Source organism: Pelophylax lessonae, assembly GCF_965119305.1.
Source record: "Pelophylax lessonae genome assembly, chromosome: 6".
Classification (NCBI taxonomy): Eukaryota; Metazoa; Chordata; class Amphibia; order Anura; family Ranidae; genus Pelophylax; species Pelophylax lessonae.
In genome coordinates, this window is record NC_138773.1 from 25227676 (window position 1) to 25242451 (window position 14776).

The 14776-nt window shown below is 42.3% G+C and overlaps 1 protein-coding gene across 1 annotated transcript in view; it reads right to left on the reverse strand.

Moving 5' to 3' along the window:
- The window catches only part of LOC309558502 (uncharacterized protein), a gene marked incomplete at its 3' end in the record, with an annotated part of 60940 nt that extends 46772 nt beyond the window's left edge, over positions 1 to 14168 (reverse strand). Inside the window, exon 1 of the mRNA XM_082261582.1 lies at positions 13850 to 14168. Coding sequence (XP_082117708.1) covers positions 13850 to 14141 — 292 coding nt within the window. The 5' untranslated portion in view covers positions 14142 to 14168. The remainder of the gene's footprint in view (positions 1 to 13849) is intronic.
- Between the last annotated feature and the right edge of the window lie 608 nt (positions 14169 to 14776).

Sequence of the window (14776 nt, forward strand, 5' to 3'; positions counted from 1 at the left end):
TGGCAGTCAGTCCTTTGGACATCTCTCACAATTGTTTGATGCTTTGTAGAAGAGACAGCCGACAACGTCTAGGAAATGCCTGGGAAGTGACGTTGCCCATAGACGTACTATGGGGCTTCCGTTGTCGGCTGCCTTTCCTGCACACACACCTACACAGAGAAGCCACCGCTGACAGCTCAGCGTGGAACCGGATCGGCTGCAGAAAAGGTATGTATAGCAATTTTTGCTTTACAGGGTTACATAGATTAGTCTTAGAATGTGGCTGTTTGAATGGTAAGCAGTGTTCATTTTGTCGACTAAAATATTTTCGTTGACTAAATTAACACTATTTTAGTCAATTAAAATACGAATAAAACGAAAACAATTCAGATGACTAAAATAAGACTAAAACTAAAATGGCATTTTAGTCATAAGACTAAAATATGATTAAAACTCAAATGATATTTTAGTCAAAAGACTATGGCTAAAACTAAAGCGAAAATTGACATAAAAAATAACACTACTCTGCTGGCCACTGCTAAATCAGCAACACAATTCCATCCAGAGCCTGTAATAATAGCACATTAAAGTTTAAACATGTATTGCAACACCGCATAAGCATAAGTAAGGGACATCTTCTAATCTGCTGAAAGAGAAAAAATTAAGAAAAAGGCTTTTCGTATATTTTTTCTCAATATTAATGTTGGTAATACAATTCGGGTAATATGTGCAATGACATTACAGCCAATAGAGTTTACAGTTTTTTGGCGGGATTTTTTATTTTAAAGTTGCACTTCTGTTTGTCAAAAAGTAATATTTTTGTTTGTTTATGAAACTTGGTTTTAGTTATAAAGATGACGTCGATGTGACGAAACGTGTACATCGTCACACGTCACTTCCGGTATAGTGGATCCGGTCCATGGAAAGCGGAAGCGTTAAGGCGATCCCGCTGAATGGTGAACTTCTGACTAAGTTCTCTGCAATCTCTTTTTTACATTCGAATACTACGCAATGGGGAATCTTCCGCTTTTCTCTTGAGCCGGTCAGACCCACTGGATGCCCTAGAGGGTGACCTAACGCTACTGTGCCAACTGACCCACTGGATATCCAAGAGGGGCTTATCACGAGCTGGACAAGACATTTGTTATACACAGCCTGCACCTATGTTGAAAGGGGGATTCAGTGTGGTGAGTGCAATACCTAGTGGGGGGCCACGTGTAATGCACCGGAACACCTGCGCCGTATCTGGTTGATACCTCACTGGGAGAAACTAGACACCCCACTGTCTGGCACAGATCACTACATGGTATCAACAGTCGTTGATACCATTTATACTGCCAATTGTTTGCATCATCACTTGGTCTGCACAAGTTGCACTTGGTATAACTTAATATACCATCCCCTGAAGTGTCAGGGATCACCACAGCACTTGTACTATATATTTATATTGAAGCTGATTAATTATATACAGCACAAGGATCACTACAGCACGTGCAACATTATATATATATGTATTTCATAATAAAGCTGATTATATTTACACAGCACATTCCTTTAAGGACTAAGTGGTCACAAGCACAAATAGTCTTTATTTACTTGTTCACATATATTATAAGTTGATAAGTAGCACTTGTACACAGCAGACAGCACCTTTTCACGGGCTGCCTGTAGGCACCCAGCACGCTGACACTTTTTTTCCAGTTTTAACACAGTGCACTTATTTTCATTTACTGTTTTTACGTTTACACTGTACCATATAGCATGGTGATTGATTTATGTGAATAATCAAGATATACAATTGTGGGCATAGGTAAATCCCAGCATATCCATATTTCTTTGCACTAAACCACTTTACTTATATTCCCTCTGAGTGGGTAGCGCCATATACCAACTTCATACTGCATATACCTTTCCCCCTTAATGACCAGGCCATATTTTGCGATTCAGCACTGCTTTATTTTAACAGACAATTGCGCAGTCATGCGACGCTGTACCCAAACAAAATTTATGTCCTTTTTTCCCCACAAATAGAGCTTTCTTTTGGTGGTATTTGATCACCTGTGCAATTTTTATTTTTTGCGCTATGAACAAAATCCCTCTGCTCGGTAGAGTAATCTAATCCAGTGGTCCTCAACTCCGGTCCTCAGGGCCCACTAACAGGCCAGATTTTAAGTATTACCTTGGGGAGATGCAGACTAGAGTACTGCAATCACTGAGCAGCAAATGATATCTCCTGGGATGTATTTCAGTTATCTTGCAAACCTGGCCTGTTAGTGGGCCCTGTAGGCCAGGGTTGAGGACCACTGATTTAATCCATGTCTTTGTAATTTCTTGTATTTATTCTCATATATATATATTTCTCCCATCTTAATAACCAATTAGATTAGATATTTGTATGTTTAACGTAATAAATTTGGGGTCATCCAAATTCATAACTATATATTTTCTAATCTCTTGTATTTGTTCAAGAGCTTCTGAAATTATACGTTTTCTTTTATCTATAATAAATTCAATTCCTTATATGGAATATGTATCCCAAAAAAATATTCCATATTCCATAAGTCTGTAAAATACAGTACTATATGTAGCACTGCCCCCCATGGGAGCTGCTTTAAGCGGATTCCTCTGGGTTACCCATAGTAACAACAATATTTCTCCTGCGCTCAAGTGGTATGCGGGAAGGTGAATCTTCTAGGCGGTTTTATGACACAAAAGAAGTGGTCTTGCTGCCCCCCTCAGGACCAAGGGTATCCAAAAGGCACTACAAGAAAACAACAAGAGAAGGGCGCACCGACCTTGTGCATTACCACTTAAATGTGAGTGAGTGGCGATTTTGGCTCTGAGGAAGAGGGTCCTCCCTCGAAACGCGTAAGCAACATCAGGTTTTGAGGACGCCATCACGCTATCCAGCAGTAGAGAAGTGTCCTGGAAGCGAGCGGTGCCCATTTCCTATATGCTTGTTCAAATGCTACGTTTGTGAGTATATTGTACGCTACCCTTACCCATAGTAACACCTTAGTGAATTGAAGTACTCTAAGTACTTGGCTCAGTCAGAAAACAGTCCAGGGGATTTGGTTTTGTTATTTTATTGAGAACTGGAATAAGAGAAGGGAGGAGTGGGATACTCCAACTAGATGAACTATGCACAATTTCAGGACTTCTAACTGAGGTTCAATGCGGCAAGGCCACTTTTCCTTGCCACTAAAGTGAAGTAGTAGTAATAAGCGAACTGTAGAATGAATCCCTCTTCAGGGCCCCGCTTGGCACCCCCTTCACCCCTACTCTTCAGGGTTCTATTTGGCACCTACTTTACTCTGACATACTGTGTGGACTGACCTTCTATCCTCTGACTTCACTGGAGTGATCCCCCTTCCTGGGCAGACCCTTAGGCAAGTTCCCTGGTACTCACGGACAATGTTTTTCCCAGATGACTCTGCCAGCAGCTTGTAACGCTCCTGCGTTTTATGTATAATGTGGATTTACAGCTGCAGAAATATTCCACTTCAGTAGTCATGTAGAGAAACGCTGAGACACCAATCCCAACTCCCAAGACTCATCATGTGTGGATAGTCTCAATTCAGCAAGTAAATACACACACTCAATAAGATGTTCCTAGAGTCACTTATATGTATAGTAATATAGTGATGATAGGCTGAAGAGACAGGTTGGGTAGAGATGGTAGATGACAGACACTTGAAAGGAATGTTCTTGAAAGTAAGATAGTAGCAGATGGGATGCAGATAGGTTTAGCAATCATGTATGGTAGCAGATGATAGAGTAGCAGGTGAACATACAGGATAGACCAACCCAGTGCAAGAGCAGATGGTATTAGGCTCAAGAGCTAGCAATCTTAGTTAATGCAGATGTAGTAATAGTCCTTAGTATGCAGAGCTAGATAGTGTAAGCTTTAGTATGTAAGTTATAGAGGTTTCCCCTGTGGGGTACTTATCACTAGTAGCAATGTAGTAGAGGAGAGGTTCGGCAAGAGCGGATGATCCGGTAACGGGATACAGGGATCAGCAGCGTGGTTCCGATAGAGAGGTATGCTTGCAAGCATGAGAGCTTCAAGGCAGATTATGCGGCGTTGAACGAACATGTGAGTGAGACCGCCGGAGGTTGAAATAGCCGCTCCAGCGGCGCTCAGTGATGACAGCATCGGTCTTAAAGGTGTATGCGCACCTTACCAAAAGAGAATGGTGGGGCGCATACACTTAGGAAAAGTGGAATTAGGGTACCAAAGGTACCAGAACATTACAGTACCCCCCCCTTAAGGCCGGCTCCTGAAGGCCTCTGGAGCTGGTTTGTCTGGGTACTTCGCATGAAAGTTGCGGATTAATCTAGGGGCATGTATGTCAGAGGTGTTTAGCCAGGTGTCGTCTTGGGGCCCATAGTTCTTCCATCGAACTAAGTATTGAAGTTTTCTTCTGTGGATACGAGAATCCAGAATCTCTTTTATCTCATATTCTTCTCCACCTTCAACTTGTACAGGAGGAGGAAGTGGGATAGTAGGCCTTATTCCTTGGTCAGGAACATGGGGCTTCAGTAGCGACACATGGAAAATGGGATGTATTTTGAGGTCTATTGGCAATGTAAGCTGTACTGCAGCTTTTCCAATAAGTTTCTTGATTGGGAAAGGTCCCAAGAAGAGAGGTCCAAGCTTTTTGCTAGGGATTTTCAGTCTTAAATTTTTTGTTGAGAGCCAAACGAGGTCCCCAATAGCATACTGAGGAGAAGGTCTTCTGCGAAGATCATAGTACTTCTTTTGTTGACTATGAGCGTGTGCAATGGTAGTATTAAGCAAACCCAGAGAGTCCTTTATTTGGGTAAGATAGTCTGAGGCTACTGGGTTAATTGAAGGAAGGATGCGTGGTGGAAGAATAGAGGGATGAAACCCATAGTTCAAGTAGAACGGACTCTGCTTGGTCGTACTGTGGGTTGCGTTGTTGTAGGCAAATTCTGCCAGAGGGAGAAGATCCACCCAATCATCCTGTTGGTAAGAAGTGTAACAACGTAAATATTGCTTGATGCATTGGTTGACTCTTTCAGTCTGTCCGTTGGTCTGCGGATGGTAAGGAGAAGTGAGCTTCCGCTCAATTCGTAGTATGTGACATAGTTCTTGCCAGAACTTGGAAATAAATTGTGATCCACGGTCAGACAGAAGAGTTTTTGGGATACCATGTAACTTAAAGACATGTTTCATCAGGAGTTCTGCCGTTTGTTTGGACGAAGGTAGTCTGCGAATAGCAATGAAATGTGCCATCTTTGTCAGATGGTCCACTGACACCAAGATGATATTAAATCCTTTGGAAGGAGGTAGTTCTACTATAAAGTCCAAGGACACAACTTCCCATGGAGTTTGGGGTATTGGTAGACTGCATAGTAGACCGGATGGTCTCGTAGTGTCAATTTTGGACCTGGCACAGACATTGCATGAAGAGACGAATTTTTGTATAGATGTTTTCATGTCAGGCCACCAGAATTGTCTGGTAATCAGATTAAGAGTCTTTGTCATACCCATATGTCCTGCCATAGGCACATCATGCGATAATTCCAAGATCTTGGTGCGCATGGTAGGTGGTATGTAAAGTTTGTCGTTGTAGTAGAGGAAGCCTTCTGCATCGGTATTTAATTGTGGTGGGGGTGAATCCAAACTTATACCATGCAAAACCTCTTCCTTCAAAGAACGGACAACTCCAATAATACGCTTGTGAGGTATTATAGGAACGGAAGGGATTTCGAAGTAGTTTTCTTCAGTTAGTCGTGATAGTGCATCCGCCTTTTTGTTCTTATCTGCAGGTGTGTAGGTCACTAGGAAGTTAAACCTTAGAAAGAATAGTGACCATCGTACCTGTTGGTGAGAGAGAGTTTTGTTAGTCTGAAGATATTGAAGATTTTTATGGTCCGTGTATATAAGTATTGGTAATCGGGTGCCTTCGAGTAGATGTCGCCAATTCTCCAGAGCCAATTTTATAGCAAGCAGTTCCTTTTCACCCACGGGGTAATTTACCTCTGGACTGCTTAAGGATTTAGAAAAGAAGGCGACTGGATGGAGTGGTGAAGTGTTAGTTGGTCGTTGGGAGAGTATTGCTCCTACTGCCATGTTTGACGCATCTACTTCCAGAATGTATTGGAGGGATGGGTCTGGATGGCGTAGTATGGGAGCAGAAGTAAACCTTGTCTTTAACAGGTGAAAAGCTTTATTTGCTTCATCTGACCATTTGAATGGTCTCTTAATGCTAGTGAGCTGTGTGAGGGGTCTCACAATGGCAGAGAAGTTCCTGATGAATTTCCTGTAGAAATTAGAAAATCCAAGGAATCGCTGTAGCGCCTTGCGGGTGGTTGGTGTAGGCCAATCCTGAATGCAGGATATCTTACTCATGTCCATCTTGATTCCTGTTTTGGATATGATGTAGCCTAGAAACCATACCTCTTCTTTATGAAACAAGCATTTTTTCAGTTTCACGTATAGGTTGTGTGCAAGCAATCTCGATAATACTAGTCTTACATGTCTTATGTGTTCAGACAAGGATCGTGAATATATAAGTATATCGTCCAGATATACCACAACACAGACATCTAGTAAGTCTCTGAAAATATCGTTTATAAATCGTTGAAAGGCTGCAGGGGCGTTGCATAGCCCGAATGGCATTACAAGATATTCGAACAATCCGTATCTGGTTCTGAATGCAGTCTTCCACTCGTGTCCATCACGGATTCGAATGAGATTGTATGCCCCTTTCAGGTCCAATTTTGAAAAATAGGTAGCTCCACGCACCTGCTCAATGAGCTCAGGGATAAGCGGTAGAGGATAGCGATCTTTTATTGTAATAGCATTCAATTGCCTATAGTCGATGATAGGCCTGAGACTTGAGTCCTTATTGCGGACAAAAAAGAGTCATGCTGCTGTGGAAGAAGTGGAAGGTCTAATAAAACCTTTTTTCAAATTCTCATCCAAATATTCTTTGAGATGGGAAAGTTCATCCTGTGAAAGAGGATAAACATGACCGAACGGCAATTTGCTATTTGGGAGTAGATCAATACTACAATCATAGTCTCGATGGGGAGGTAGTGCTTGAGCATTTTTCTCAAGAAAAACCTCAGAGAGATCCTGATAACATAGTGGTGCAATCTCATCTGTCACCACAGACAGGATCTTCCCGGAAGACGGGAGGTTACACGCACCCTCGCAATAGCAAGAGAGGAAGGCCAGGGTCCGTTCCTTCCAATCTATGGTTGGTTGATGTGTGTGTAACCAGGGAAGTCCCAAAACAATGGGAAAGTGGGGTGAAGGTATTAGATCGAAGGTAGTGGTCTCCATATGAGACCCATTAGTAGTGACTAGGAGTGCCTGTGTCTGATCAGTGATCGGACCAGAGGATAAAGGAACACCGTTAATAAGACTCACTGAGACAGGTTTAGGTTTAGAAATAATAGGGACTTTATTTAAAGCAGCAAAACGTATGTCAATATAATTTCCACAAGATCCTGTGTCAATCATGGCCTTAGTAGTAATCCTGTTCTGGTCCCACTGTAATGTTAAGCAAACAAAAAGGTAAGGGTTAGTAATTGAAGTTGTCAATCCCCCTAGGAGGACATGTGAACACTCACCCTTCTTTTTGTAGACTAGGGGACAGACGTTTATCTTGTGATCCGGGGATGCACAGTACAAGCAGAGATTACCAGATCGTCTTCTGGCTCTTTCCATAGTTGATAGAGGTGGGCGTATGGTTCCTACCTCCATAGGAGTGGGGTCATCGGCCGAAATCCGAGAAGAACTGGATAATGGCATTCCCATTTTTTCAGCCTTTCTTTCTCGTAGTCTTCTATCTATGGTGATACTGAGTTGTATCAATGCATCCAGGGTTTTTGGCAGATCCGCTCGGGTGAGCTCGTCTTTAACGGCCTCTGATAGGCCAAGCCTAAATTGAGTTTTCAGAGATGCATCATTCCATTCTGAATCAAGGGTCCATCCCTTGAATTCTGCGACAAAGTCTTCCACAGGTCTCCTACCTTGTTTCAAGGACCTTAATTGAAGATCGGCAGTACTCTGCCTATTGGGATCATCATATAGGCTAGTAAGTTCTGCTAGAAATAAGGCATAGGATTTGAGAAGCTGATCGTTTTTCTCAAAAAGAGAGTCTGCCCAGGCCCGAGGATCGCCTGTTAGGTAAGAAATAATAGTACAAACCTTAATGTGATCAGTAAGGTAGGTACGGGGTTTTAGCAAGAAAAGTAACTCACATGCGTTTTTAAATTCGCGAAATTTTTTGCAATCGCCTGTAAATACCAAAGGAGGATTTATTTTGGGTTCAGGGGACTGAGCAGTGGTAAGTTGTGTCAGTCTGGTTACCTGCTGCGTCAGAGCCTAATTTTCTTCTCTTAATTCAGCAAGTGCGTGTATTAATGCAGTTACTTGCTGTTTTAATTGTGTCACCTGAGTGGTTATTTCTGCTGAATCCATTTGAGGTTCGTTCAATCTGTAACGCTCCTGCGTTTTATGTATAATGTGGATTTACAGCTGCAGAAATATTCCACTTCAGTAATCATGTAGAGAAACGCTGAGACACCAATCCCAACTCCCAAGACTCATCATGTGTGGATAGTCTCAATTCAGCAAGTAAATACACACACTCAATAAGATGTTCCTAGAGTGACTTATATGTATAGTAATATAGTGATGATAGGCTGAAGAGACAGGTTGGGTAGAGATGGTAGATGACAGACACTTGAAAGGAATGTTCTTGAAATTAAGATAGTAGCAGATGGGATGCAGATAGGTTTAGCAATCATGTATGGTAGCAGATGATAGAGTAGCAGGTGAACATACAGGATAGACCAACCCAGTGCAAGAGCAGATGGTATTAGGCTCAAGAGCTAGCAATCTTAGTTAATGCAGATGTAGTAATAGTCCTTAGTATGCAGAGCTAGATAGTGTAAGCTTTAGTATGAAGGTTATAGAGGTTTCCCCTGTGGGGTACTTATCACTAGTAGCAATGTAGTAGAGGAGAGGTTCGGCAAGAGCGGATGATCCGGTAACGGGATACAGGGATCAGCAGCGTGGTTCCGATAGCGAGGTATGCTTGCAAGCATGAGAGCTTCAAGGCAGATTATGCGGCGTTGAACGAACATGTGAGTGAGACCGCCGGAGGTTGAAATAGCCGCTCCAGCGGCGCTCAGTGATGACAGCATCGGTCTTAAAGGTGTATGCGCACCTTACCAAAAGAGAATGGTGGGGCGCATACACTTAGGAAAAGTGGAATTAGGGTACCAAAGGTACCAGAACATTACAGCTCCACTGTCAGCTATACAGGATCCTTGAGGCTCAGCTCCACCCTGGTTCACAAGGCCGACTGCCCATGACCACCTTCCTCAGGCAGCAGGAGAGGAGGAGAGACAGCCGTCACCCTCCTCCTGGGACTCTGCTTCCCGCCAAAGACACCCTGTCACTTGTCCCTGGGATGCACTGCGTTGTGCCCTCCCACTGGGGCCCTCACAAAAGCCTATGTGTCACTGGCTGCGTTTCCTCAGATAGCACTGATGAGGAGGCACTGATAGGCCGCACTGATGGGCATTGATAAGTGCCACTGATGGTTGCTGATAGGCAACACTGATGGGCACTTATGAGGACGCACTGATAGGCAGCACTGATGGGCACTGATAGGCAGTACTGATGGACACTAATAGGCAGCACTGATGGCCACTGATAGGCAGCACAGATGGGCACTTATGAGGAGGCATTGATAGGCAAGACTGATGGGCACTGATAGGCAGCACTGATGGACACTGATAGGCAGCATTGATGGGCACTGATTGGCACTGATGGGGCTGCACTGATCATCAAGGCACTGATGATCTGTGTCCTAATTATCAGTGTAAATGATGTGCTGATAGGCTTGCTGATTAACAGCTTTCTTTTCCTCCCACGGACACAGCACATGAGAAATAGAATTGTCAGAATATTTATACTGCTCTGATATAACAGTGTCTCCATTTAATATGTTGTGCGTTTTACACGTTCGAGAATATTATTCTGAAGGAATATAACGAATTCTTTTTAATCGATTAATTTATTTTTACAGCATATACCAATCTTAGTGAATACAGTCTACAGTAGGGAATATATAAGTATATTAATTCACAAGACACGTATTCACAATAAATGGTTAGACTTGAGGTGACACAAAGAGATAATTTTTACATAAAATACAAACTTAAAATGATAAATGCAATGTGTGTGTAGCTCAATGATTTAGTGAAGTGTTGATGAAGTGTTCTATATAATCAGACCACAAGTGTCTGTGAATTGCGCAGCCAACAGTCACTCCCCTGCAATTGGAGTGAGAACAGGCTATGCAAAACGGGAGACTAAATCGCTAATATTGCGCTAAAATTGATATTAATAAAAACTTATAAAAACAAAAATCAGTTTTCAGAAAAATCTAATATGGTTTATATGGCTGGGACTGTAATCTCGTTACCCTTAAATATGAAATATAAAACATATAAGGAAGGAAATAAACGATAGTAAATAATAATAATCAGATAAACAGCAAGGTATATTTACCAAACTTAAAATGGCTGCTAGCTTAAAATGTTTGTTACCAGAGTTCTTAAGATGGCTGCCTTTCCCAAAATGGTGGCCGGTTAGGGAAGAGTTTCGTCTGGCGTTCTTCAAAGTTTCAGATAAGGGATGGAGCAAGATGGAGTATGTATAGATGAGTATATGTATGGATGTAAGTAGCGTGTGTGTTAGAAGTGTAATGAATGTTGTTGCAATGTGTTTGTCCTATCACATCTGGGGTTCCCTTTTTATATTGTGTTGAACAAAAGGGCAGTAATATACTAATATATATATTAGAAAATATACTAATATATATATATATATATATCTACCCAACATTATATTCCAAGTTCACACTTACTATATCAATAATAGAATAATACATTGTTTTAATAAACATCTTACACATGATGATTCTTTCTAAAACGTATTTTTAAATGAACCTTAAAAAAGAAATATACTTAAAGTATTGTTCATTATAAAATACAGACAGACTATCATCTGGACTGGCACTACTATTATCTCTTATCTGATGAGATGTAAATAGGGCCTCATTATTTACGAGGTAAAGAAATACAAATATCTTCTGTAGAACTTCAAGACATCTTGCAAAAGAACATGAACCTTCAATGACCTCATGCAAGGTGGATGCTGTACTGTTCAAAATTTCTTTGTATAGAACTGAATATACATGGCTTATATAATTCCATTTTTCTTTTATTTAATCTCCCCAATAATCCTGACAGAATGCTGATCACCAGCAAGTCTGTTTACATGTGATTAGCTGCGATTGAACACAGCTGATCACATGGTAAATGACCACTGTGATTGGCTCTTTACCCCGTTCTGTGTCTGAAGGATGCAGTGGTCACAAAGTGTGCCTGATGCGCACTGCGGGAGGCGGGGGTTTGGGGATGACATATATGGACGCCCTTTCAAAACTAGAAGATCGCACTATAGCGGTCCTTTGGCTATAACCCGGTCTGCAAGTGGTTAAACTGTATGTATAGTCAAACCTTTTGGGGTTTTTTTTTTTTTGTTTGTTTGTTTTGGATTAAGTGAAAGTGGTGAAGAATTGGAGCCCTTCTCATGGTGATGCGTCCCCATTGGGGAGATTAACCGTCTCTATTGGCACTTTTCCACTGCAAGTACCGGCTCGGCTCCACTCGGCACTGCCTGGCCCAGCTCGGCTCAGTTTGCTTTTCCACTGCGTGGTATGAGTCTGCACCTTTCAGCACTGTATAGGCTCTACTCGGCTCGATCTGCTTTTCCAATGTTGTACTACTTAGTAGTAAGTGGGTGGGATTACAATGATTCTCTGACCAATCAGTGGCTAGTAGTGACAAACAATCAATGCTGCATGCAAAGGGTTGTGGGATATGGTATAGGTACAGCCTGCTTGGAACCCCAACCGAGGTGGTACTGTTTAAGCGAGCCATATCGACGCTGTACAATGTAGTGGAAAAGCGCCGCTGTACCAAACCGTACCGAACCGTTCTAACCCGTACCATGCGGTACCATGCAGTGGAAAAGCGCCAAACCGATCCGTACCATGCAGTGGAAAAGCGCCTTATTTGTCCTACTGTCCAAAATTGTTGCAGTGATAACTGTTTTTTAGAAATTTCCTTTCACTTTCTGTTGTATCTTTGGGACAGGTAGTGAAGTAAAATCTCCCTTTGCAAACACTGTGAGAGTTCAGCCGCATTGGCTTTGACATAGTTAACAGCTATAAAGATAAAGAGTTAGTCTTCTGAAGATGTGAAACCTCCATGTATAGCTACAGACAATCCACAAAGAGGTAAAAGGCTGGTGAAGTACTTTCTGAATATTGGAGGTTGGGGTACATTTATATTAAATAAAAAAACTAATTCTAACACACGTTTTTTTGTTTTTTTTTTAAATAGCTATTATTCATAAAGTGTAGATTTTGTCATTTTTGATACAATGCCCTTTTATCTACTCGCTCAGTGAAAAGAAACTTGTTACACCTTGTGAGCGGGCTACATCCTGTGCTCTCTGCTGAGTGTATTTTGCATTGTTCTTAACTATATTTGTGCACTACAAAACATACCTCTTATGTTATGGATAAGAGAGGCAAGTGCTCTGTAGTTCTGAAACACATATAGTCTTTGGGTGACAATCTTACTTCTCCATAGATATGTAGCACCGCCCCCCGCAGGGACTGCTTGATATTTGCTCTGTAGGTTCCCCCTGGTTATAAGCACCCCGCCATAATGTAAGGACAAGTCCTTGATTCTCTTTGGCTCACACTCCAATAATCAATCCAGGGGGATTTGGTTGTTTTTGTGGTTTATTGTAAAATGGGCAATAGGAGAAGGAAATAGTGGGATATTCCATCTTTAGCTATTCACAGTGATTGAGGACTCCTATCTTCTCTGCTTTACTATAGATTTGGAACAGCTAGGCTTTCGATTCATCCTGCCACTTCGGATAAATGTGGATTAAGCCTCTTATCCTTAAGATGACTTGATGAACAACTGATAATCTTCAGGACACTCTCCCTAGTATCCTCTCTCTCTTCTTCAGCTGACACCCATCCACTGACTGTCCTACTGACTGGCCCCCCTCAGGTCAGGCCCCTTAACACGAGTCCCTGTACTCATGATACTGTAGTCCCAGGGTCCCCAGTGTCATCCCCTCTCAATCAGCTCTATTGGACCTCTGTATTCAGCTCCTCTCCACCACTCCTCTGGCCCTCAGGATGAATTTTTGTGACCACATGGCATCTCTAGAGAGAAGGAGGCAGCCGCCCCCTCCCTCCGGGACTCTTCCGGCCAAAGACCCCAGCAGCACATGTGCTCCTGGCTTTTATACAGTATCCCAGAATGCACCAAGGCAACCTGCCCTCTGCCAATCACCAGGACTGTATCAAAAGCCTATGTACCCATTCGTCGGGTTTTCTCCCACTGTCCAATATGCCTCCCTATTTGACCAGCATGAAACACTCTTCAGACTGAATGGATCTCATACTGAGCACAATGAGCAGACCCCACTGAAAGATCCCGCTCTCTGATGGGCAGAGAACAATATAGATTTCCCTGCAGCTCCTCTGGTAAGCAGACAGAGCTCAAAACGATACTCTCTCTCTAGCACCTACCTAGGAGGGTGCTACAGATACATAATGGCGAATGAGCGTGATTGCTTTAGGCCAGTTGTATGGTACTAGAAGAAACACCAGGTAAAACAAGAACAAAAGAGCAGCCGTCACATGTATGGCGTACATAATAATGCAAAATAATAATGTTTTGGGGGGGGGGGTGTTAAAAAGCGCTTTAAGAAATCACTTACCCTCTAGATGGAAGAGAGGCAAACTGGACAATTCAGGGAATCTGGAAATCATAACTTTGAGATGATCCAGAAATGTTTTTGAGGATGATTCTCCCTTCTGAAGTACAATATCTATCATCTGCCCACTTTTGACAGGACTTTTATCATTAAAGAGATCAAAGACTTCGTCCAAGGATATAAGATCGAGTGACTCAAGCACCCCGTATAAACCATATATATTCTTTTCAAATATAGTTATTAATTGATCCTTCAGATTCCTTAAAGTCTGCGAGGCTTCCTCAGCAGAAGACATGTTGTGCTGTTTTTTAAGGTCTGCAAGTAAAGAAGAACAAATAAAACTTCAATACATTTTATGTAAACCATTAAATATATTATGTCGGGCTGAGCTTTCAGATTCGCACTGAACCAATGTTTAGTCTGAATTTTACATGTTCAGCATTTGGCCAAACTAAATGAGATGTTCTGCAACCCATCAAGTTGATCATCTGGCTCCAGAGGATGGCCGAACACCCCTTTTAGCTTGGCCATTCACTGAACACCAAGAAAACCAAATTCATGCCCATGCTTTAAGAACTGCACATGCACGGGGAACAGTGCACAGAACCAGGGTTGCATGCACATTTGAATTGACTTTAGTGCCCAGTGGTCTATTTAAAGCACCGCAAGACTCAAAATCATTGCTGAGTGGTCATCATCTCCTGTGAACCATGAGCAGACCCTGCTTGTTCCTTTGATATATCCGGTTTGCCTATTGAAGACTTATCCTGATCCCTCCAGTACCTAATCTCTGATTTGTTTCTTGACTCCACATCCTGCTTGTTGTTTTGGCTCATTCTCTGATCTCTAAAGGTGTACCTCTGCTGCCAGGGGTGTAACTACAGGGGTTGCAGGGGTTGCAATTGCAACCCGGGCCCCATGCTCTAGGGG